General features: G+C 35.7%; 2 protein-coding genes across 2 annotated transcripts in view; one reads left to right on the forward strand and one right to left on the reverse strand.

Annotated features, from left to right (window-relative positions):
- Positions 1–290: 290 nt before the first annotated feature.
- On the reverse strand, positions 291–2,267 carry LOC135156427 (uncharacterized). The gene is made up of 3 exons (XM_064108887.1): positions 2,243–2,267; positions 994–1,451; positions 291–527 (listed from the first exon to the last, which is right to left on the reverse strand). The coding sequence occupies exons 1-3, from the start codon at positions 2,265–2,267 to the stop codon at positions 291–293; spliced, it is 720 nt and encodes a 239-aa protein (XP_063964957.1).
- A 12,008-nt stretch (positions 2,268–14,275) lies between these two features.
- LOC129274407 (adenylate cyclase type 5-like) overlaps positions 14,276–22,801 on the forward strand; it is a 31,123-nt gene continuing 22,597 nt past the window's right edge. The window contains exons 1-2 of the mRNA XM_064108888.1: positions 14,276–14,358; positions 14,804–14,962. Of these exons, the coding sequence (XP_063964958.1) occupies positions 14,276–14,358; positions 14,804–14,962 (242 nt within the window). The remainder of the gene's footprint in view (positions 14,359–14,803; positions 14,963–22,801) is intronic.

Here is a 22,801-nt window from a genome sequence, read left to right on the forward strand (position 1 = left end):
ACTACTGCTACATCTACTACTTCTATATCTACTATTTCTACATCTACTACTTGTACTTCTACTATTGCTACATCTACTACTCCTATATCTACTACTTGCACACCTACTATTTATACATTTACTATTTCTACATCTACTACTTGTACAGCTACTATATCTACATCTACTACTTCTACATCTACTAATTCTTCATCTACTACTTTGACATCTACTAGTTCTACATCCACTACTTTCACATGTACTACTTCTACATTTACTACTTGTACAGCTACTATTTCTACATCTACTACTTATACATCTTCTACTTCTACATCTACTAATTCTACATCTACTACTTTGACATCTACTAGTTCTACATCCACTACTTTCACATGTACTACTTCTACATGTACTACTTCTACATCTACTACTTCGACATCTACTTCTGCATCTACTATTTCCACATCTACTATTTCTACATCTACTACTTCTACATCCACTACTTTTACATCTTCTACATCCACTACTTTTACATCTTCTACTTCTACCTGTATTTAGGGGCGGATCCAGGATTTTTCGAATGGGGGGGGGGGCACATTTTCCTGAGAAAAAAATTGACAAGCAAAAAAAAAAAGCTTCACTTTCAAAAGGGGAGGGGGGGGGCCTGGATCTGCCAGTGCATATATTAGTTCTACTACTACATCTACCACTTCCTACATCTACTGCTTTTACATCTACTTTTACATCTACTACTTTTACATCTACTACTTGTACAGCTACTATATCTACATCTACTACTTCTACATCTACTAATTCTTCATCTACTACTTTGACATCTACTAGTTCTACATCCACTACTTTCACATGTACTACTTCTACATTTACTACTCCTATATCTACTATTGCTACATCTACTACTCCTACATATTCTACTTGCACACCTATTATTTATACATCTACTATTTCTACATCTACTACTTGTACAGCTACTATTTCTACATCTACTACTTATACATCTACTACTTCTACATCTACTACTTTTACATCTACTACTGCTACATCTACTACTTGTAAATCTACTACTTGTAAATCTACTACTTCTACATCTACTACTTCTACATCTACTACTTCTATATCTACTACTCCTACATCTGCTACTTGTACAGCTACTATTTCTACATCTACTACTTCTATATCTACTACTTCTACATCTACTACTTCTACATCTACATCTACTACTTCTACATCTACTATTTCTACATCTTCTACTTGTACTTCTAATATTGCTACATCTACTACTTTGACATCTACTAGTTCAATATCCACTATTTCTACATCTACTACTTCTACATCAACTTCTACATCCACTACTTCTACATTTACTACTTCTACATCTACTATTTCTACATCCACTACTTCTACATCTACTACTTTTACAACTACTACTTCAACATCTGCTGCTCCCGTGTCTACTTGTCATGAGTTATTGATATAAAGAAGAAGCAGTTGAATAAAAATGAAATCACAAAGTATGAAAATGAAATTCACATTTACAGGTTGTAATCCTCCATTCATCCACCGGAATACCATATTTCCAATACTTGGGTAATTTAGTATTTTAAGGGTTGTTTCACGGTTCATAAGGTCCCTCCTTTTTCATATCAGCTGTTGATCTTTGGTGTGAGCAGTTCATCTCCTGTACGTTTAGGGGCTTCCTTCTAAAAATAAACTGCAGGTGCGACCTGTATTCAAGGAGAAACTAGGATGTCCTGTAGTATTTTAGGTACACTGAACGTCCTAAATGCATGCTTTCATAAGATTTCTCTTTTATATAAAGATACTTGCTGAAATGGTGCAAATTCTCTATTTTTGCATTTTTGCCTTATTTCTTGACAAAGAGGGATAAATAGAATAGTAACAGTTTTGGAGAGTGAGTTAACAAATGAGGGACAGAGAGGGAGAATAAGTGTGATAGAAGTGATGGAAACAGGTTGAGTAAATAGGGAAAATAATCTCGCATGAAAACAAATGTATGCATTTTTATGATTTTAAGATATACACCAGGGCTCCACACTAACCCTCTTTTTCTTCTGATCCGAACTGATCATGTCGGACCAGTACATTCAATTTTTTTACTGGACCGAACCTAAAATTTACTGGTCCCAGAAAATATAGAAAAATATAAAGGAAGACTTGAGTTTATTTTGCTGTCTTTTATTGCTTATTGTTACCCCCCCCCCCCCCCAAAAAAAAAAAAAAATACTCACAGCATGATTCATGAGAGCCATTTTTGAGACGTCAGAGCCATTTTTATAATTTACAAAAGAGAAGAAAATATATTTTATAACAGATAGATATAATCTTACTGGTCTGGCCTGACAGCAAGTATTATCGGTCTTGAACCGTCAGGACTAGTGCCAGTGTCGCGCGCTGTATACACATGCAGAGTACATTATCTCAACTCGATATGCATTAAATGAAATTGTTTTCTCTTGATATGCATTACAATAAGTGAAAAAATTATTTTTTCCTGTTTGATAATGAGTCTGTTAATATCAAGTATTAACCATTTTTTTTGGCCAGGTATTCATTGGGTTTGCTGGTCATAGATTGAGATTCATTTTAAAAATTCAATTTCATTTCAGTTTTGACAGTTTTATTTGTCATTTCTATAAAAAGAATATGATTTCCTATGAGATAGAAATGGTTGATCTATTAAATTTAAAGAATGTTTTCTGTCTGGATGTTCTTGTAAAACAATGAAAACACAACGGCCAGGTGCAGAAATCCGTTTAAAGTCAACCCCACTGCTTGATGTGGTGTGTTTTATCACTTGAAATCTAATAATCTCTCAATTACAAGAATATAGCCATGAGTTTTGAGTGACGATGACAGTAATTCAGAGCAGTCTCTGATAATCTTTCTGAAAATGAGAAGCAGTAAAGCGATTACCAGGAGTGTTTCAAGTTCAACAAACGATTGCTGTCTTGAAAGAAGACCCAGTTTCATAAAACTCATTGTCATCGAGACATACTTGCAATATGCCATGTGAAGTCACATTGAATGTCATCAACTGGGGCATTTCGTGAAAGGATTTGTAGGATGTTAACAATGAGTGTTATAAATAATGATAGTTACCATAGTAATAGTGCCTATTCAGCAAAGCAAATTCATTTATCTTTTCTTTCCGACTCATTCCACCTTTTGTTAGTGCTAAGAGACTCAATTGTAATTTGTGCAGTATAAAAATTGAGTATTATTATCATTACTATTATTATCATTATTATTATCATTATTACTATTATTATTATTAGTAGTATTATTATTACATTTGACAGTTACCATAGTTACAGTAAACCCCCAGTGTTTCACAGCCAATCAAAATCAAGGAAACGATTCAGATCTGACAAATTGTCAAAAAACATGGGATGATGAAATACTCCATGAGATCTTGGTTCCTCACTCGGAATGCAACATATCTTGTAACCAACCACCCAATAAACCAACAATAAGTTGCTCAAATTTAATGTTGGGATTTTTTTATTGAGCTTGAAAAAGCATATCCTAAGCTCTAACATGAAATATTTAGCTTGGCAGGTTTGATGAACAATAACCCTAGCAAGTACTCGACTGAATGCAGAATAAAATCGACAAGGTCTTAAACAAAAATAATTTCTAGATCTTTTATCGAATGATATATTAATCATGACAAGTTTACAGCACATGAATGTATTAAAAGAACCCAACTGTGACACTAACCCTATTCATTATTTTATAAACATGTCCTTTCAAGGTATTCCACAAGCAAAAAGGAGTGTAATATTTTCTGCATGTTTAGAATTGAATTAGTTTATTTGTCTGTGATGAAAGAATAGAGTTTCTCAAGTGAGTTTCTCAATAAAAGAATTTAGTTTCAAATCAAGCATTCACCAGTTTACATGATGGGATTAAGTGCATATGAGTTGACATATTCACAATCTTCAATCGTGTAGAATATTAACTGGTTGTGAAGTGTGTCAGTGTAAAACTGTAAAGAAAATTTTGCAATACCCCCCCCCCCTCTCATGAGTTGTGTGCGGAAGTAGACTTGAATCTTGGCCAAATGCAGGTATTTTTTCTCTGATTTTGAATATCATGATCCCGTGGGTTTTTATTTCACTGTTTAAACGGGTTCATAAATTTGTGAACTTGATTTTTTAAAGTGTTTTCAGTATGTTTCCCAAATGCATGAGTTTCTTTTTTTTTTTCATATTCTTTATTCAATATTTCTTTGTATTTTTTCCTGTCTGATAAATAAATGTCTCAGATTGCAGGGGTATGTTGCAATGAAATATTTGCCATCAATTGCAAATTTATGATGCAATTTTACAAATGCTATATTAATTGTTACTAGAGCATATTGATTTTTACTGCTTATTTTTCTATTTATGTACATACAAACACTTGGGTGGTAAATTTATTGGATTCTGTTCAAAGTCATTTTGAGATCGTTACCACAACTGATATTTTATCTCTTAAATTGACTTGCAGTTGGTTGCACATTTTTTGCAATGCCCCATTAGATTCATTACCTTGCAATAACATATTCCGTCAAGATACACAATTTGATTGCACAATTTTCAATTCACATTAAATTGGATATTTCTTGTCGGCGTCACGTGACTAATTCAAAAGGCCTCTTAGAAAAGAAGATGCACTTCTCTTAAAGTGCAAGGGCGTAGACTTCATTATTCAGTACCTCTTGCCCTTTTATAGAGCGAGCTATGAATAGAATATAAGATTGGATTATATTGAGGGTAATAGTTTGTGGGACGTGGATAGCATTCTGATGTACAATAGTCCCATGTATACCCAGAGTTGTTTGTAAACAAGGATATCAGAGAATCATTTAATGTTTATTTGTTTTCTTCTGTATATTAGCTCCCAGGGTCATAACCGTATTGGTATTTTGTTGGTACATGTATCTATCCATTAATATAATGCATACAATTTTGATTTAGTCCCGTTCATAAATAGATTTGTTTGTCAACAAGGATATCCGAGAATGATTTAATGCTCATTTATATTCTTCTTTTGAAATACGCTTTAGTTTTTTAATTAAGTCTGGGTATTTATTGGATTATCCGTTGGTATGAGACTTAAAGATAAGATTTAGCCCCATATTACCCTGTGTACAGCACATCCAAAGTTGTTTATAAACAAGGATATCAGAGAATAATTCAGTGTTTATTGATATTCTTATTTACAATATGCTTCCAGGGCCAATAAACCAACAGTCCCATGCATTGCACTTCTACTTGGCTCAGTTTAGAAATAATGCTTATTTACTACATAATGCATAATAGTCCCATGTCTATTCAGATTTGTTTGTAAACGAGGATATCGAAGAGAAATTTAAAGTTTGACATAGCTTCATCTGTTTTAATAAAGTTTTGGTATTTATTATCTATCCATTGATAAAAAAATTAACGTGAAATTGGGGATGAGGATTTTTTTTTCTTAATTTCTCAAAATTACAATATATAGACAAAAATTCCATGCATTCAACTTTGTGCTTAGCTTAGTTCAGATAAAATGCTCGCATACTACATCTTACATACATGTACCTTTTCTTTGGCCCCATGTCCTTTCTACCGTCTAGATCGACAGGCAAACCGTAAATAGGCAAGAGGCAATATCACTGGCCTAGTTCTCATGAACCTATTACCGAGTTTACACAGCGACTCGGCTCGGGGGTTCGACACACGAGCTGTGCTCAGCACGGCAATGTTATGCTGTGTAAATGCGATCAGTGTGATCCGCGAGCTTTTTTCATCTGCCAAAATCGTTGGTTTCAACTTGCGAGTCGTGTAAGACTCGCCTATTTTTTCACGTGGAAACAAAAACGTCTCGAACTCACATGACCTAGTTAAACACGGCATTTATTTGTGACGTCTATTCTTCTTCCGTTCGTGATACGCGTACCTTGTCGAACTGGCCTATTTTGTTTCAGTATAAACGCAATCACAGTTGCCCTCTTCGCAGCATTCGACCCTGCTTGAGGATTCAACATTCGAGCCGAGTCATGTGTCAACGCGGTATATTTTACCATGCTGTCTTCAAATGGCACTGAAACACTGTATAACCCAGATAGGTGTTGCACCAAAATTTAGGTACCGGTAGTTAAGATTCAAAGTTATGTTAGGTAAATGATACATTACCGCATTAGTCAGATAGTGCTCATAAGATGCATTCTTCCATGGAGTAGTTAATGACAATTCACATTGAATATTATGTGCGCATAGGTTCTGGAGATATAGTTTTGTCAGGCTTAACTTATGTGAATATCACAGCATTTTAAAGCTGTCCATAAATACATTTAATTATGTATTAGTCTATCTGCAGATATTTATATATGGTCTTATTTGCTTTATGCAAAAATTGAATGATAATTATACACAGGGGGCCGTTTCATAAAGCTGTTTGTAAGTTAAAAGTAACTTTAAGAATGACTGGTGATCCTTTCTTGTGGACTGTGGTGAATGATATTCATCATTAAATGTTCATTGGTGATTATTTTGCGCATAAGAAAGGGTCACCAGTCGTTCTTAAAGTCGCTCTGAACTTACAAACAGCTTTATGGAAACGGCACCCAGGATTGTTAACATGAATAGTCTCTCGGTTTTATAATGCATGGAAATCATATTACTTCTGATTTTGTTTTCTTATATTGAAAACTGATACCAGGAGCACCAAATGCAATAGGTAAACCTGATTTTTTTTTATTAGAACCATTTACTTGTCTCACATTTTCTTGTGAATGTGAAGTGGGCTGTCTTCTGCCGAACCGGATTCCCATCCTGTAATTTTATTTAGACAGATTTGGGGGAGCAATGATGCTGTTATATCCGACAGATATATTCAAGGGAATCGATGTTAACCCTATCAAGACCACAGGTGGCATATACCATTAGATGAGAGCCAAAAGGCCATTAAACCTTATTCTCCATTCGCATGTCACTACCTTATTGCTCTTGCAAGTGATATGTGCTCAGCCCCCGTGATATTGCACTCGTAATGAAATCATGTAGAGAACGTAAAAGAGACCCTGATATCGAGAATTATCCTCAAAAGTAAAGAAAAAAATCCAAAGACCTTTATAATAGTACATTTGATATTGATTGTATGAAACGTGAATGTAGTTTATTCCAGACAGTATGGATTTGTACCCTACCATAAAATATCAAAATTAAAAAAAGAATAAATAGCTACATGAATGAAGACGGAGCATGAGTGCGATAGCTGTTAGAGATGTGGTCACAGAAAAATGAAAACCCCCAATTCTATTCCATGAATGTTCTGTATAATATCTTGGTGTTTGGGTGTGCTCATCATCATCATTATTATCAACATCATCATCATCAATTATATATTTATTACATTTTTATACACATAAAAAACAAAGGTAGTGTTTGTAGCGCATGATAGAAAAAAAGTTATTGGGGACATTGTTTCCAAGTACTTCAGAACTGATAGGCATTTATTCTACCTACTCATAAACCAGATAGATAAACAAGATGATGTAAGGGATCATTAAATTGCTCATTACAGGGTTTAAACTGGTTTCGAGCTCCCCAGGAAGAATGCCCTTGTGTGATGATAGCACAGTATCTTCATGGCTTAATTAGGATGAGGAAGGGATAAACGGGGACAGATGGAGAGAGGTGTTGATGATAGTTAAGATGAGGGACAAATGTTTAGGGGCAAGCTAGATAATCAAAACAAGTATCTTCTTACCATTATACAAAAAAAAAAGAATGAAGAACGGTTGCATCACTTTAGGATACTGTAGTGTAAGATAATGAGTATGATAATATTATTGCATTTTTCTATAGCACATTTAATTTCACATTGGAACAGCATCGCTAAACCAGGACTGTGCAGATTTCTTGTACATGGTTACACGTAAATCATTGCATACTCTAGAAAGAGTCCAGTCATATATGCACGCTTTTAATAAGGGGTGCTCAATTCATGTTTGAATGAAGTGCAAGGATACAAGATATCTGCATAATCTATGTTTTTCTGCCATGGTACGGTAGACACCTCTTTTGACGATATGGACCTTTAAAGCAGAAACGAACCACCAGCATTAACAGCGCCACCTCAAGTCCTAGACTCCTCAGATCTGGCCACATAATGCAGCATTCTATGCTGTGTAGTCTTGTAATATAGGCCCACTTGAATAACACACTGATTTGCTTCTCAATACATTCATATCACGCTAATTAATGTATAAACCAAGTCGCAAAATAAAAACTATCCTATCAAAAACATTTTAGTTTCTCTGTATGAATAAAGTTATAGGCTAATTAAGTATCTGTGTTATTGATGATTATCTCAAAATGTACATTTTCAAGACTAGTTATTCATAACACACAGTCAGTTAGATATTTATTGCATGTTGGTCGGTTCACTCCTCCTTTAAGTTTAAAAGCCAGCTTGGACAGGGTTAAAAGGAGGCACACTCAAGTAAGGTATTTGTCGGGGTTTGAGAGAATGATAATGCACTTGAAAGCCATCTGAGGGATGGTGAAAAGTGGGGCAAAGACGCCGGGCTTTGTGGTAAACAAACACCCCTGAAGAATGCCAAGCCAAGCCAGGATATAGAATGTTAAACGTTTTAGATAGGTGCGGGGGCTGACTGGTTTTCATGCAAGAAATAGGTGTAGGTGTAAAGAGAATGGGACAGGGGGAGGGGGGTGAATGGCTGCGAGCTTTAATCAGGAAAAATGTTTGAATAATGGCTGGAAGGGATTATATTAATATGAATGCGATAAAGGATTGAATGACATTCTAATAGTTTTATTCAAAGAAAGAGAGGGAATTTGTAGATTTTCCAATCCTTTTTGACTCCTCAAGAGTGACTGACGTTGGTGAATAATGATTAGTTGGAGAGTGGTCTCTGAAAAGGAGTTAATTTCACTGTTTTTCACTCACTGTAAGAGTGATGTCATGGATCTGGAACGAGGTCCTGATTCATTAAAAAAAATGTTGTAATATCAATTGCACAATTTTTATAACAAGTTTACCATCAGCCAATCAAATTGAACGATTTTAGTAGCTTTAAACTGATATTGCAAATTTGTTACTGTAACGAGCTTTATGAAATGGGCCCCAGGATGGATGCGGGTCAACAGCAACACTCCTGAGTAGTAAAATGAGTCGGGATGAAAGGAAAAGAAGAAGGAAATGATCATTTGTTTTGGATAGTACATGTATGTTCATTTGTTTAAGGGTGCTCATTAAAAAAAAGATTGAATTTCAATTCTACAAAAATGTTCACTATTAAAAGATTGCAGTCAGGAAGTACAATATCTTTTGCAATCTCAATTTGAGCATGTGATTAGACAGAAAAGTCTCACCTGTATAGTTATTTTAAGTTTGAAGAATATTTTATCTTTTAAATCAACATCAATGTAAATTTACAACATATGCTAGTGCATACAATTGCACATCACTCAAAATATAGAGCTACAATGTGATGGGGGCCTGGCCCCCTTCTTTTTGCTGTTCTGTTAAGGAACTCAGTTCACTAGTCACCCTGCAAAAAAGGGCATTAGCCCCTAATGGGCAGCCAATCAGGCCAAGCGAGTGATGACACAACACAGTTCAAATGTTTACAATGTATACAAAATGTGCACGTACTAAAACATTCATGTGATCACTGTTCCCCACCACTTTCCAGCTTTTCCCACTGTAATTATGCAGGACCATTACTCTTTTTTGAACTCCTTAAGGATACATGAATAAGATAAAGGAAGAATCAGGGCATCGATAAAACCCAGTTAATGGGTTGTCAATGAGAGGGTATTTAGTGACGTTCATTACAGCATCCAAAAAAAACTAGAACAGGCATACAAGACTAGCACTTAACCTCTAGGGTGACTTATTTAAATAGGAGAAAAGAATGTTCTAGTTTCTTTCGTCTGTATGATGCTGACAACTTCATGTATAGGCCTAGAGACTGAGTGTTTGATCAATATAGAAAGGGGTTTTGATGTCAAGTAGCTAATGACATATATGGAGGCGATGAATGAGAGATTGTGGGGAAAAGGGTTCAAAATATTGTCGGAGGGATTCGGGGGGGGTAATAAGAGGGTAGGAGAGTGAGGGGGTGTAGAGAGGGAGGGGTAGGGAGGGGTTGTAGAGAGAGGGATGGAGGGAGTGAGGGAAAGGGAGGGGAGGAGAGACACAGAAAGAGACAGGGAAGAAGAAAGGGGGACAGAGAGAGAGAGTGAGAGAGAGAAATACAGCAAAAGGAGGAATGGTATATTAAATATTTTTATTATCATTAGATATTAGATTAAGGATAATTAAAATTGAGTTTGTGGGAGATGGAAGAAAGGAAAAAAAATAAAGGAATAAAAAACGAAAGGAAAGAAACTATGATAAAGGAGAAAGTCAAAAGAGGAGAGTGAGAGGGATAGAGAGAGAGGGGGGGGTCTCAATCCTGATGCATAATAACTTGGAGATTGTCAAGCTCCTATTATGATTTTCAAGAAAAATGATGCAGTAATATGAGGTAAAGAAACATATTCATAATAAGTCTTTTCGAGATCTTTGATCTGTGCAATCCTCAGAAATGCTTATGGAATAAACCTTTTTTTTTTTACGAATGACAATTTTCTATGTAAAACCAAGGCAATGTTTTCAGCAACTCTGAGAATCTTTGTAAGAGCCTGGGTGAGAAGGTCAAAACTGGATAAGAAATATGGAAAAATTATATCATCTTTGATGGAATACCATATGTATTGATAACGTCTTGATGAAAGGGGTCACTGATACATAAGGCTTCTTCCCCATTCTTCGCAAACACTTTAAGTGCAATTGTTTTTGAATGGATCTTCTTCGAAAGATACATTGAAGAGATGGACGGAAAGGGTGGAAAGTGATTCATTTTAATCTCATATATGACCAGCTGACCGTCAAAAGAAGGTGAATTGATATAAATAGAGTTGCCTATCTGAGAACGGACGTCTTTGTCGGGCCTCAATGAATTAAATTCTGGTAGAATAGGGCTGCTTTCTCCCGAGATTTCTCTCAAGTTCTACGTTCCCATGGAACGGATACTATATCATGCACCTGTTTGCATGGGTTAGGTAACTCGATGACCACATTGCAGTTGTGTGTGTCCTATACTTGCGATTGTAGCTCTTCATTAGAGGGATGGTCCAGGCTGGAGATATTTATATCTCAATAAATAGCGTAAAATTCACGGAGCAAAATGCTGAAAATTTGATCAAAATCGGATAACAAATAACAAAATTATTGAATTTTAAAGATTTGCATCTTTCCAGTGAAACAGTTCTAGGCATGTATTTATGAATATTCATTAGGTGGGCTGATGATGTCATATCCCCACTTGTTCTTTTGTTTTTTATTATATAAAATTAGGTTAATTCAACATTTTTCTACCAAGAACTAAAACAATTGGATTGACAACTGATTAAGTGCATTAGTTATTTATTGCCGCAACTTATTTCATCATAATGGAGACACAACATTTACATATATGTATGAAAAATGAAACATTTATGATTTCGTGTAATAAAATAAGAAAAAGAAAAGTGGGGATGTGACATCATCAGCCCACCTAATGAATAATCATGATGATGTGCATTTACTGTTTTCATAAAATATTGATAAACTTTAAAATTCGATAACTTTGTTATTTTTTATCCGATTTTAATGAAATTTTCAGCATTTTGCTTTGTGAATTTTACTCTATTTATTTAGATATAAATATTCTCAGCCTGGACCATCCCTTTAAATAGTGGTTGTGCACCACACTCTTTGAAGGATGGGTTCCATATTTGGCAGTGTGGAAGGGATATTCACCACTGACCAACAACCTGAAAAATTGAGTTACCTCAATCGACTGAATCACTCTCTCCAAATGAAGGAAATCTTCCAAACCAAGCTCCTAACTTCTCCTTGCCCCAGATAGTATTGTTAATGGGTTTTGTGATTGAAGTAAGCATCTATTGTTGATATGTTTGTCACCATTTTAACTCTGATACAATATGAATCTCTTGAGCCTTTCACACTCTTTTGTCATGATGACTTCAGTTACGGGTGCATTGTGAACGGAAAGATACGGCATTGCACATTGACCTGTATTTTCTGGCTTTAGTAATGCTTTTAACATCTCTGCTAGTGGAATCATTTACCTTAATCTCCTTTTGTTCTGCAAATTCATGAAGATCATGTATAACATTCCTCAGCATTTCATAATGAAATGAATCATTTAAAGAAAAAAGGCAGAGAAAACGGCTCCAATTGTCATTTCAGTACGTCATTCTGGATGAAACATTAAGCTAGTGTTTCTTCAAACCACTCAAGATAGGGTGTCTTGTGTTTGACAATCTTCTTCAAGTTTAGAACGAAAGATCTTTTGATCTTGTAAATGCAATCATATTAAAACTAAGAGCTAGTACCTGAAGATTTGTGATAATAATAATAATAACAATGATAAGAATAACAATTTTGATAATTATAATAATAAGCATTTGTATAGTACCCTTTCTCTTGATGTAATCTTATTTCTATAGTGTACATACGGTTATAAATATCTGGCATATCTCCAGCTGCCTTCCACTACGCAGTGTATTCAAGGAATCAATTCTGTTGGGTACGCATTCACCTCACCTGGGTTGAGTGCAGCACAATATCGGTACATATTTTTGCAAAAGGAAAAAACGTCATGGTCATGCCAAGGATTTGAACCCATGAACCTCTGGTTGAAAGATAAGAATCTGAACCAGCGGCTGCAGATGGGATACTTGGGGGGCATTGTTGTTTAATTGCCCCAACCCCCCCTAAAAAAAAATCACAACCAAGAAAAAAAGAGAAAAGAAAAAAAAGTGGGGTGAAATATACTGTTTTCTGAATATTATGTCAAAATCTATCACAAAATTGGATTTTTGTAATAAAAATGTCAAAGTTTTTTACATTAAAAAAAAAAAGTTAAATGTTTTTTATGTTTTTGTAAACTCTAAGATGATTTCTACAGGACATCATTTAGCATTCTGTAATTCATATTGTGGTGTTCTGTTTGGTGCTTGTCATGCTGTAATTTGATAGCTTAACAGATCTTCAGTTATTAATTAACTTATTTCCAACGTCCGAAAGCAGATACATAAGATCACGCCATCATCGCTCAAGTTATATCTTACTGTTTATCAATTGTGTAATTGATCATTGCTAAACTTACATCTTCCTCTCCAATATGTATCAAAGAAATCCTTGAAAGAGATACAAGCCTTGCAAGTCACCTTCGATCTTTACGGGTTAATCGTTGCACATAGCACGATGGATTCTTTATTATAGATATAGATGACTCATGTTTAATGCCAGTACTCTTGAGAAATCCAATTGCACATGAGCTCATAAAAAGGATGTCAGTATCAACTGGATGTTTCATTTATCATACCTCCGAAAAAAAAAATCAAACGATCGGCATCGATTCCACCTCGCCACCGTTCTGCATGCACGGGGGCGGCCCTGGAGGGCACGTGACTTTATTTTTAAACTTCAGTCATACTTGATGGTGTAATAAAGGAGTGCTTTTGAAATGTAGATCAAGTGTACATGACATTTAAGCAATGAGGCATATGACAAGAAATCATGTCATATTGGGAAGAGAAAGTCACGAGTCTAGCGAGAGATTCTTCATCCTTTATATCTGTTATTGATCAAGAAATGACTACCCAAGTGTAATGGAGTCTATTATTTTTATTAGACACAAACATAAGAACACTTCGCCGATGTGATCAATATCCAGGTGACTTAGTGTATCCTTTACATACTTCTTCAAGATGATACTGAATTACTGATAATGAAAATGATTATTAAAGTGCAAATTAAATATGTGTTGTTACTTTTCTTTTGTTTGTTGTTTGGATAGTGATGTATATGAAATGTATTATTTTTTCTTAGATTTACTTGGTACTATCTATCAGCTCGGAAACATCTTCATGCATTGCCACTCTATCTTTAAAAATATGAGCCTCTTTATGTCTTTCATTTTCATCTCTGTTATAGGTTAATTGGTGAGGTCACCAATGTTAATAACAGCATAAGAGTTAGTATCCACACAAGCAAGGTCCACTGCAGAGTCCTAGGGATTAGAATGTGGCAGTTCATGTCAGGCATCTTCATTGTATAGCCACTCCCAATGTTAACGTATAATGATGCTCCTTTTTTTTATTTCTGTCATAGGTTGGTTCATTTGGTGACCAATTTTAATGTCAACATGAGAGTTGGGATCCACACAGGTAAAGTGCATTGCAGCGTCTTTGGGATGAGGAAGTGGCAGTTCGATGTCAGTTCAAAGACGTCTTAATTGCATAGTCACTCACACTATCAACCACGTTTGATGAGTCTCCTTTATTACCTCTTCAGTTAGTTGGTTTGTGGGGTGGCCAGTGTTGACGTCAACATATGATTTGGCATCCTTTTAAGCAGGGTGCACTGCAGTGTCCTTGAGATTAGAATGTGGCAATTAGTTATCAGTCTTAATTGCATCGCCATTCAAAATGTATGCCATGCCTAATGAGTCTCTTTATGTCTTTCCTTTTTATCTCTATGATTGATTGGTTGGTGAGGTGACGATTGTTGATGTCAACATGAGAGTTGGTATCCAAACAGGCCAGGTGACCTGCAGAGTCTTAGAGATGAGGAAGTGGCAGTTCGTTGTCGGTTCAAAGACATCTTCATTGCATAACCACTCACAATGTTAACCACGCCTAATGAGCCTCTTTCTCTTTTATTTCTGTCGTAGGTTGGTTCGTGAGGTCACCAATGTTGATGTCAACATGAGGGTTGGTATCCACACAGGCAAAGTGCACTGCGGAGTCCTGGGGATGAGAAAGTGGCAGTTCGATGTCTGGTCAAATGATGTCACACTGGCAAATATCATGGAGGCAGGCGGTATGCCTGGGTAAGTCGATGGAACATGATTATGATTTCTATTATCCATCTGTGACCAGCAACTCCAATGCCAACAATAAGTCACCCAAATTTGCTTTTGAGATTTTCCTTAGCTTTAAAAAGCATATTCTAAGCTTTAAACTGATATATGACTTGTCATAATTAGTCTACAATAACCCTTACAAGTACTTAGTGGAATGCACATTGCACAACTTTATCATTGAACATTTACATATGTGATTAGCATCCTGCGCACCCCTGATAAAAATATTTCATACCCGTTGTCTCCATTTTAATAACATCACACATTCTGTACTTCATATTTTTTCTACATACATGAACTACCTTTTCCCAAATCCATTTTTTTTTAATATTTCTATCTTGATTTGTATTTATTGCTTTTAACTGAACTGTTTAATTTGCAAAATTTGAGTTGAGTATACTGCCATTAAAGTTATTCCCAGGGGTTAAATCCTGTTTGGAATGTACACAGAATATCTACTTTACCTTGAATTGAATATTCAGAGTGTTCTTCAATTGGTTCAAGAAAATTGAAGATAGATCTATTTTAGCCACAAATTCACCCTATATGGTGAGTCCCATATATGGCATGTTTTGTTTGCTAAAAGCCCTCTTCTTCTGTATCTCTTTCATTATTTCACTGATTTGGGAAAACCAAAATTGTGGAGGGAGACGCTGCTCTGAGATTGAAAGAAAATAGCTTGGAGTCTTTCCCAGTTTGGGACTGAACTAAGCATAATAACGATTAATATGAATCCGGCAACATAGAAGATCAAATGTTGCTTGTTGTGTGTGAAAAAAAGGATAATGCCCATTGCCACAGTGGTATGAGTGGCTTATTTTGCTCACTTGATATAGGTCTGTTTGTTGCTTGCAAGTAAATGCTTCTTCTTCCATCGTGTGAGTGCTGCTCCAACGTGCTGGATATAAATGCTTGAATACATATTGCTTAAATAACATGCAAGCATTTTTATAGCATTTTTGGTAGTCTCTGTAAACGTTTTATTGTGTTTTGTGCTAGCAATTTAAGCATCTTCATTTCCCATTTCAAGGTTGCCGATGATTTATTCATGTTATATCTGTGATGAAATATTTTCTATTGAACTGAATGTCGTCTTGTGTTGACGTGCTCTAAGCATACAGTTAATGCAACAACTGTTGAATCTGAAATTACTAGCTTATCAAGTCATCAATCATGGAGGCAAACGTTTGTCTTTAGATATTTCTAGAGTACCAGGCTAAAAGGAATTTTACCCAACATCAAGGTAGACATCGATTGGGTTTGTCTGGAAAGGCATATTCTGTCATTGAGTTATCACTGGCAGTCTCCTCCCGGTCGATAGCCTGCGCCCAGGAATTCTCTTATCGCAACCTGTGATCCCACGTAAACACTTCATTGTCACCTCCGAATGAGAAAGGGGGCAATCGTCCACAGCACGGCGGGTCACGGGGCACCGGAAACGCAGAGCAACACTTTCCTTTGGAGGGTGCACGGTGCATTTCTGCAGCGACACTGTGCCTCTTCAGATTCAAAAGTCCGGAGGCTAGATCACGTGTGTGTCATTCCGCAGTATATTGTGTTTTCGTCATTTATCTCTGTCTCTTCTTCCTCAGTTTACTTGTCTCACTTTTCTGCATTCTAAAGACCTCTCTAGTTCCCTTTCTCCACTTTCCTCCCTTACTTTCTCTTTTTTGTTTCTGCCACTCTCCTCATCTCTCCTTTGTTCCTTTTTTTACTCCACATTTCCCACGCACTGTCATCTTGTTCTCGTTATTTCTCCCTTCCTCTTTTCCTCTCTCTTCCTTATTCCTTTTCTGTCTGACTAACGTTTCTCTCTTTTTCTTCTTCTCTCTTTCTCTTTTTCTTCTTCTCTCTTTCTCTTCCCCCTCTCTTTCTCTTTATTTTTATTCTGTCTGCTGCCTCCCCTCTTTCTCCACTCCTCTGTTCTTTACCCCAATTCCCTACTCCTCCCTGGTTTTCTACCCCTCCCCCTCTTCGTCTCGTTCTTTACCTCCTCCTCCTTCTCCTCCTCTTCATCCCTCCATTTTTCTTTCCCATTCCCTCCTCTCTTTCTCCCATTCTTTTATTTCATGATTGGAGGACCTGTAGACCAGTTTGATTTTTTTCCCCTCCTCTTGCCCATGGGGGTCTGTTGACCTCCCTCCCCTCCTCCATCTCTTGTTCACAATCCACTACTTTCCTGTCACTCTCACCATTACATTCTGTCAGGTACCCTAAATATCCCCTTGCCTTTTGAGTTGCCTCCGCTCCCTTGCCTCTCTCCAATACATATTTCACAAAAGGTGCCTTCATGGCCAATCAATCACAACAATACCTGTAGATTACAAGAACTTGCTTAAGCCTCATAATACTGGATTTTTTCTTCATTTTTTGTGTGTTTGTTCATACCTACCCTAACCAGACAAAGTATTCTGAATACCTGCCTGCCTTCAACTTGTTTCTGACTTGCCGCCCTTTTGTTTTTCTCCAATGCTTTGTCACAAAAATTGCTTTTATACCCAATCAATCAAAACATTACTTAAAAATTGCAATAACTGACATTCAGGCCTGAAAATACCTGATCATTGTATTTTGTGTGTGTTCAAATCCACCTGAACCAGATAAATTACTGTAGTTTCTCCAATGCTAACCTTACAAAAGGTGTTCTCATACACAATCAGTCATAACAGTAACCATAACTTTATAATAATTATAATGTCTTAGTTACCCAGGGTAGCCACTTCAGTTATAAAACTGCTCGACCAGCAGGCCTTTCATAAAATGATAAATGAATAATAATAAATAATATAGGATTTATATAGCACACATGTCCACCCTGTTTGGTGCTCAAGGTGCTCCTATATTACACTAAAATAACATGACATCATATTATTAACCTTCTTAAATTTAAGAGCAGAACACCAAGCAAAAAGGCAGAAGGTTCCACTTTTTAAAGTCTTTGGTATGACTCGGCCTGGGGATGAAACCCCGACCACATGATTCCTGTTAGAAGACACAGCAGAGACTTTTGACAAGGAACCTTATTTTACCGTAAATAGCAAATTAGTCTATTACCAACTCTTCCACTCATCACATGGTCTAACTACATTTAGTTTAATGCCATTCCATCCATCAACATTTCGTCTTTTGGTCAAATAACCATTTGGTCCAATCATCACTTCGTCTTACCACGAGTTCGTCTTTGACCATTTCGTATCATAACCAGTTGGTCTAATATCCATTTAATTTTTTTTGTTTTGCCCAATTAACATTTATTCCCATTAGACCAAACGGTATATGGACTATATGGACCAACTGGTTATTGGACGAAAAGGTGGGAGGACAAAATGGCACTTAGACCATGTGGATAGTGGATGAACTGATGGTAGACCAATTGATAGTAGACAAGTTGACGAATTGGACGACTTGATAAACCTATTTTACACATTTCCAATGTTCCCTTTTCTTATCAAGTCTAGATATGTCATTCCTCTCATATCATCACTTGCTTATCTACCGATTCCCACACTCGCTCTCTAACATTCCCTCATCACCAACACCCAACCACGACGACGGTTGCCAAGCCTCTCGGTCCTCAAACACAATTTATCGGAAGTCGGGTTCTTAGGGAGGGTGCTTATAAACGGGTTTGATTTCCTTTATTTCTAATGATCGAATCAGACGGTTGCAGGTCTGTGACTCTTCTAGAATATCCCCTGGCGGTATTGATAGAGGGGCAAGGACCTGCCTCCTTTTCTTTCTTTAAAGGGGGAACTGACATCGCAGGAGCTACAGTACACATTCCCCCATAGGCCTATTGATTGCTACATTCTGTTTCAGTGGCTAATTTGTTCACATTTTGAATATCGGTGCATCTGATTTTAGCAGGTGTTTCTGCATTGATTGATAAATGAAAACATAAATTCACAGTAATCATATATATAAAAAAGCATACAAAAAAGAAATCAAAATACAAATGTGACATTTACAATATAACAATAGATAATAGACATAATTCACATAAATAATATAAACAAGTACAAATATTTATAAATGCAGGGCCAGCTATCGTAAGAAAACGCATTGAGAGATAAAAGTAGGATAAACATGTATACTATGTATTCTTATGATGTAATTTTTCTTTCTTTTTTCAGATGAGGTTGATGATTTTTTTATAATTTAATTAAATTCAATGAATAATATTACCATTTTATTGTGTATGCTTCTACTCATACACTAATAGAGTCATGAACCACAATGCATCATTTTTCATTGAGCTGCATATATATATCTATATGCTATGCCTTCTTATTATCTCCGTTTGATCTTCCTTGGCATGGTATATCAATGTTATATTACACTGTTGTCATGGCGAGACTTGCTGCTTGATCTGTAGGGGCTGGATTTCAAGAATCATTTGTGAGAAATGAAAGGTACATTAAAATGTAACTGGCCTTTTTAGGTTACATAACATTCCTCCATTACATCCTAGCATGTAGTATATTTACTGAAGGTAATCGGGGTTGGGGGGCTTGTTAGCGCTAAATGTCATATGTTCATAGCTGGTGTGTGTTCATTTGTATTATTCAAGGAAGAGTTAATGCTCTTTTGGCCCTGAGTTTTATAAAGCACTCTATCATGTGATCGTTATGTTCTCCCCCTGTCTATTTCCTTCTCTCATTCTCTTTTTCTTGTTCCCTTCTATCTCCTTTCACTCTCTCTGTTTTCCACCTCTCTTTCTCTCTCTCCCTCCCATCAGTAGGTATGTTTCTTGATTGCTAACATGCTGAGACTAATATTTACCTCGACTCAAAGTACATTGGCTTTATCGACCTGGCAGAAGTGCTTAAAAGCCATTCATGTGCTGTTTATGTCCTTCACTAAAAGTTTAGATAGCTAGACTTAGGTGTGTTTTCAGGATCAAAAGGGCTTACAGTAGTTTTCCCAACTGTCCTGTTTTACAATAGATCTAGTAGCAACACCACCTTACGATATTGTCAATCATCCTATTGAAATGTCAGTATAACAGACTCCTGACCCACTGTAAGCACAGGGTGTTCAAACTGACTCCAGTTGGTGTCCAGAGAGGACCACAGATTGAGGTGTTAAAATGACACCCTAGAGTTTGCACACAACACCCACAGACTGAGGTGTTAAAATGTTGCCCTAGTGTTAAAACATAACACCAAAGGTGTGTATTAACACCCACAGACTGAGGCGTTTTAATTACACCCTAGAGTTTGAATAATAACACCAAAATATGTAAAAATAACAAAGGTGTTTATTAACACCCATAGACCGAGGTGTTAAAACTACACCTAGAGTTTGAACATATTATCAAAATATGTACAAGTTAAAGGTATTTATTAACACCCATAGGTGTTGAACTAAGACCACAAACGTAGCACTGAATTTTTGATACGAAATTCTGTGTAATTCCTAGGTTTGATGGCATTACCACTTTTTCCCCCCAAAAAATAAAAAAATGAGTATTTCTTCAAGTAGGAATTTCTCTACCATTTTTTTTTTCTTCTTTTCTCGTTCAGAGGTACTTCATTCTTCATATTCTTTTCTCATCATAACAATTTTTGTCGAGACACATTTTGTGTAGATTTACAAAAGAAGTTACATACCGGTATACTCATAGACAGTAATCATCAACTAATTAATCAAAGTTTAATCTTTAGTTAATTAAAGTTTCTCTATCGGGTTAAAGCTCTTTGAACATCTTGAATTAAATGAACTTTGGATTGAAATCGCCATTTTACATAAAAAAGTATCTCATTCTTGATGAACTCATACCAAATTGAAAATACATTAAAAGCTCTTCCTTATATCTTATACATGACATAGGATTTGTATATTGCATATTGTGCAAATATTATAAACAAATTAACCAACATAAAGTTGCGATCTTGACTTTGAACAATGTAGTTTCGTTAATAGGAATTGTCATTTTAAACTTAAATTGGCAACTAGATTACATTCTAAGATAATGTGAACGAAAGTTTCTTCTGCTTCACAGAACATAGAAGAATTTTTATTAGCTAATTTCCATTGACATAAGTTGAATTCAAAGGGTAATAAATTGTGAAGCATTTTCAAGTTATATCGTTGAACCTTGTTTTACTTCAAATACTTTAGTTTGAAATTTAAAATGTTTTGCCTTTCAATGTTTAGTGGTAATCCTAATTTAGATTTCCAGTAATGTAAAATTCACCATTTAGATATTATTTTTTTGTATTCCTTGGGTTTTAGTGCAGTACCATTTTTTTCTATAAAAAAAGTATTTCTTTGAGTTTAATGTTGAAGGGATTTCACCCATATATTTATACACGTGCATTATTCCCTTGTTTGCTTACAGTCCATGGGTCGTTCATTGTTCAATAAAGTGAACCATTGTTGACATTTTGGCATGAAGATGGTCTTTTCAATGTTTTTTTCAATTTCTCACAAATTTAGATGATTCATAAATAAATGTTGTTAGTATTGTTAGTATCTCATAAAAGTAACACTAGAATTAAGTATGAAAATAAAGTGGTTTCCTTATGAGCCACCAAAAATTCAGTACAATGCATTCCGTAAGAAGATTTCGTGCAGCATGTATAGTGAGAGGGTACAACAGAGCATAAACCCTGTAAGGTAATAGCATTTGAGTAATTGAGGTTAATTAGATTTTAATCATCCTCTTCATCTTGTTCTTAAATGCCCAATTAAGATATATTAGGTCTCATTATAGAGCTAATGGCATTCATCAAACAGACCTGGTTCTCAAATGTGATGTATTGTATAGTGCTACCAAATAGTAAATGGAAGGTGTACATGAATATCACTTGTCCGATATAATACTCAAAGTGATAACAAACTCTTCTACGATGAACAGTTGTGTTTGTTTCTGTTTTGTGGTACCTGTATGACCTTAATTTGGGGATATGTTTCATGGCAGTTTTATTTATTTAAGATATGTGAGATTTTTTAGCTAATTTTGGCTAATCACAAATGACATGATGGTATAGAATGTGATTATGATGAGGAAAGAGGGGATAATGATGGTGATGACGATGGTGACGATTGTAATCAATCTCATATTGGTGATGATGATGATGAATTGATGATGATGACTTTAGTTGTGGTGGAAGTGATGATGATTATTGTCGATGATGATGTTTTTATTGCCGTTGTCATGATAACGGTGACCATGATGATGTTGATGGTGATGAGGTGATAATGATTGTGTTGGTTTGGTTGTGACTATGATGATGATTATGATGGTAGTGGTGGTGATGGTGGTGATGATGATGATGATGATATTAGTAATGATCATGATGATGGAGATGATGACAACAATTACAGCAATTGATGATTTAAAGTGATGATGATGATAAGGTTGATGGTGATATTCTCAATAATGCATCATCTAACGATAATGCTTAATCTTAAGTAGATATGAATGTAGTGATACCTTTATTTGCATTTTAACATATTTCCCCCTCCCCTACCTTATTTACCTCACTTTATCTCTGTCTTCCTCTCTATCTCTCTTTCTCTCTCCCTTTGTAATTTTTCCCTCTGGCCCGTAATCTGAAGTCGGATTTAATTTAAACTCCAGTCTGAAGTTGTGGTTTAACTATGGATAACCAATTGTGATATAAATCTCTAACAGTAGAGGTTCAGGATATCAGCTCATTTGACTCACAAATCATTCTTAACTGTCTGGGAACACAATAAGATAGTTGTCATCATTTAAAAAAAATTGGGAAAGCACAGTAAACATACCATGTAAAAATACATTTTACACTGTTGGCTTTCTTTGATTTAAGCACAAAG

This window comes from Lytechinus pictus, chromosome 13, assembly GCF_037042905.1.
Source record: "Lytechinus pictus isolate F3 Inbred chromosome 13, Lp3.0, whole genome shotgun sequence".
NCBI lineage: Eukaryota > Metazoa > Echinodermata > Echinoidea > Temnopleuroida > Toxopneustidae > Lytechinus > Lytechinus pictus.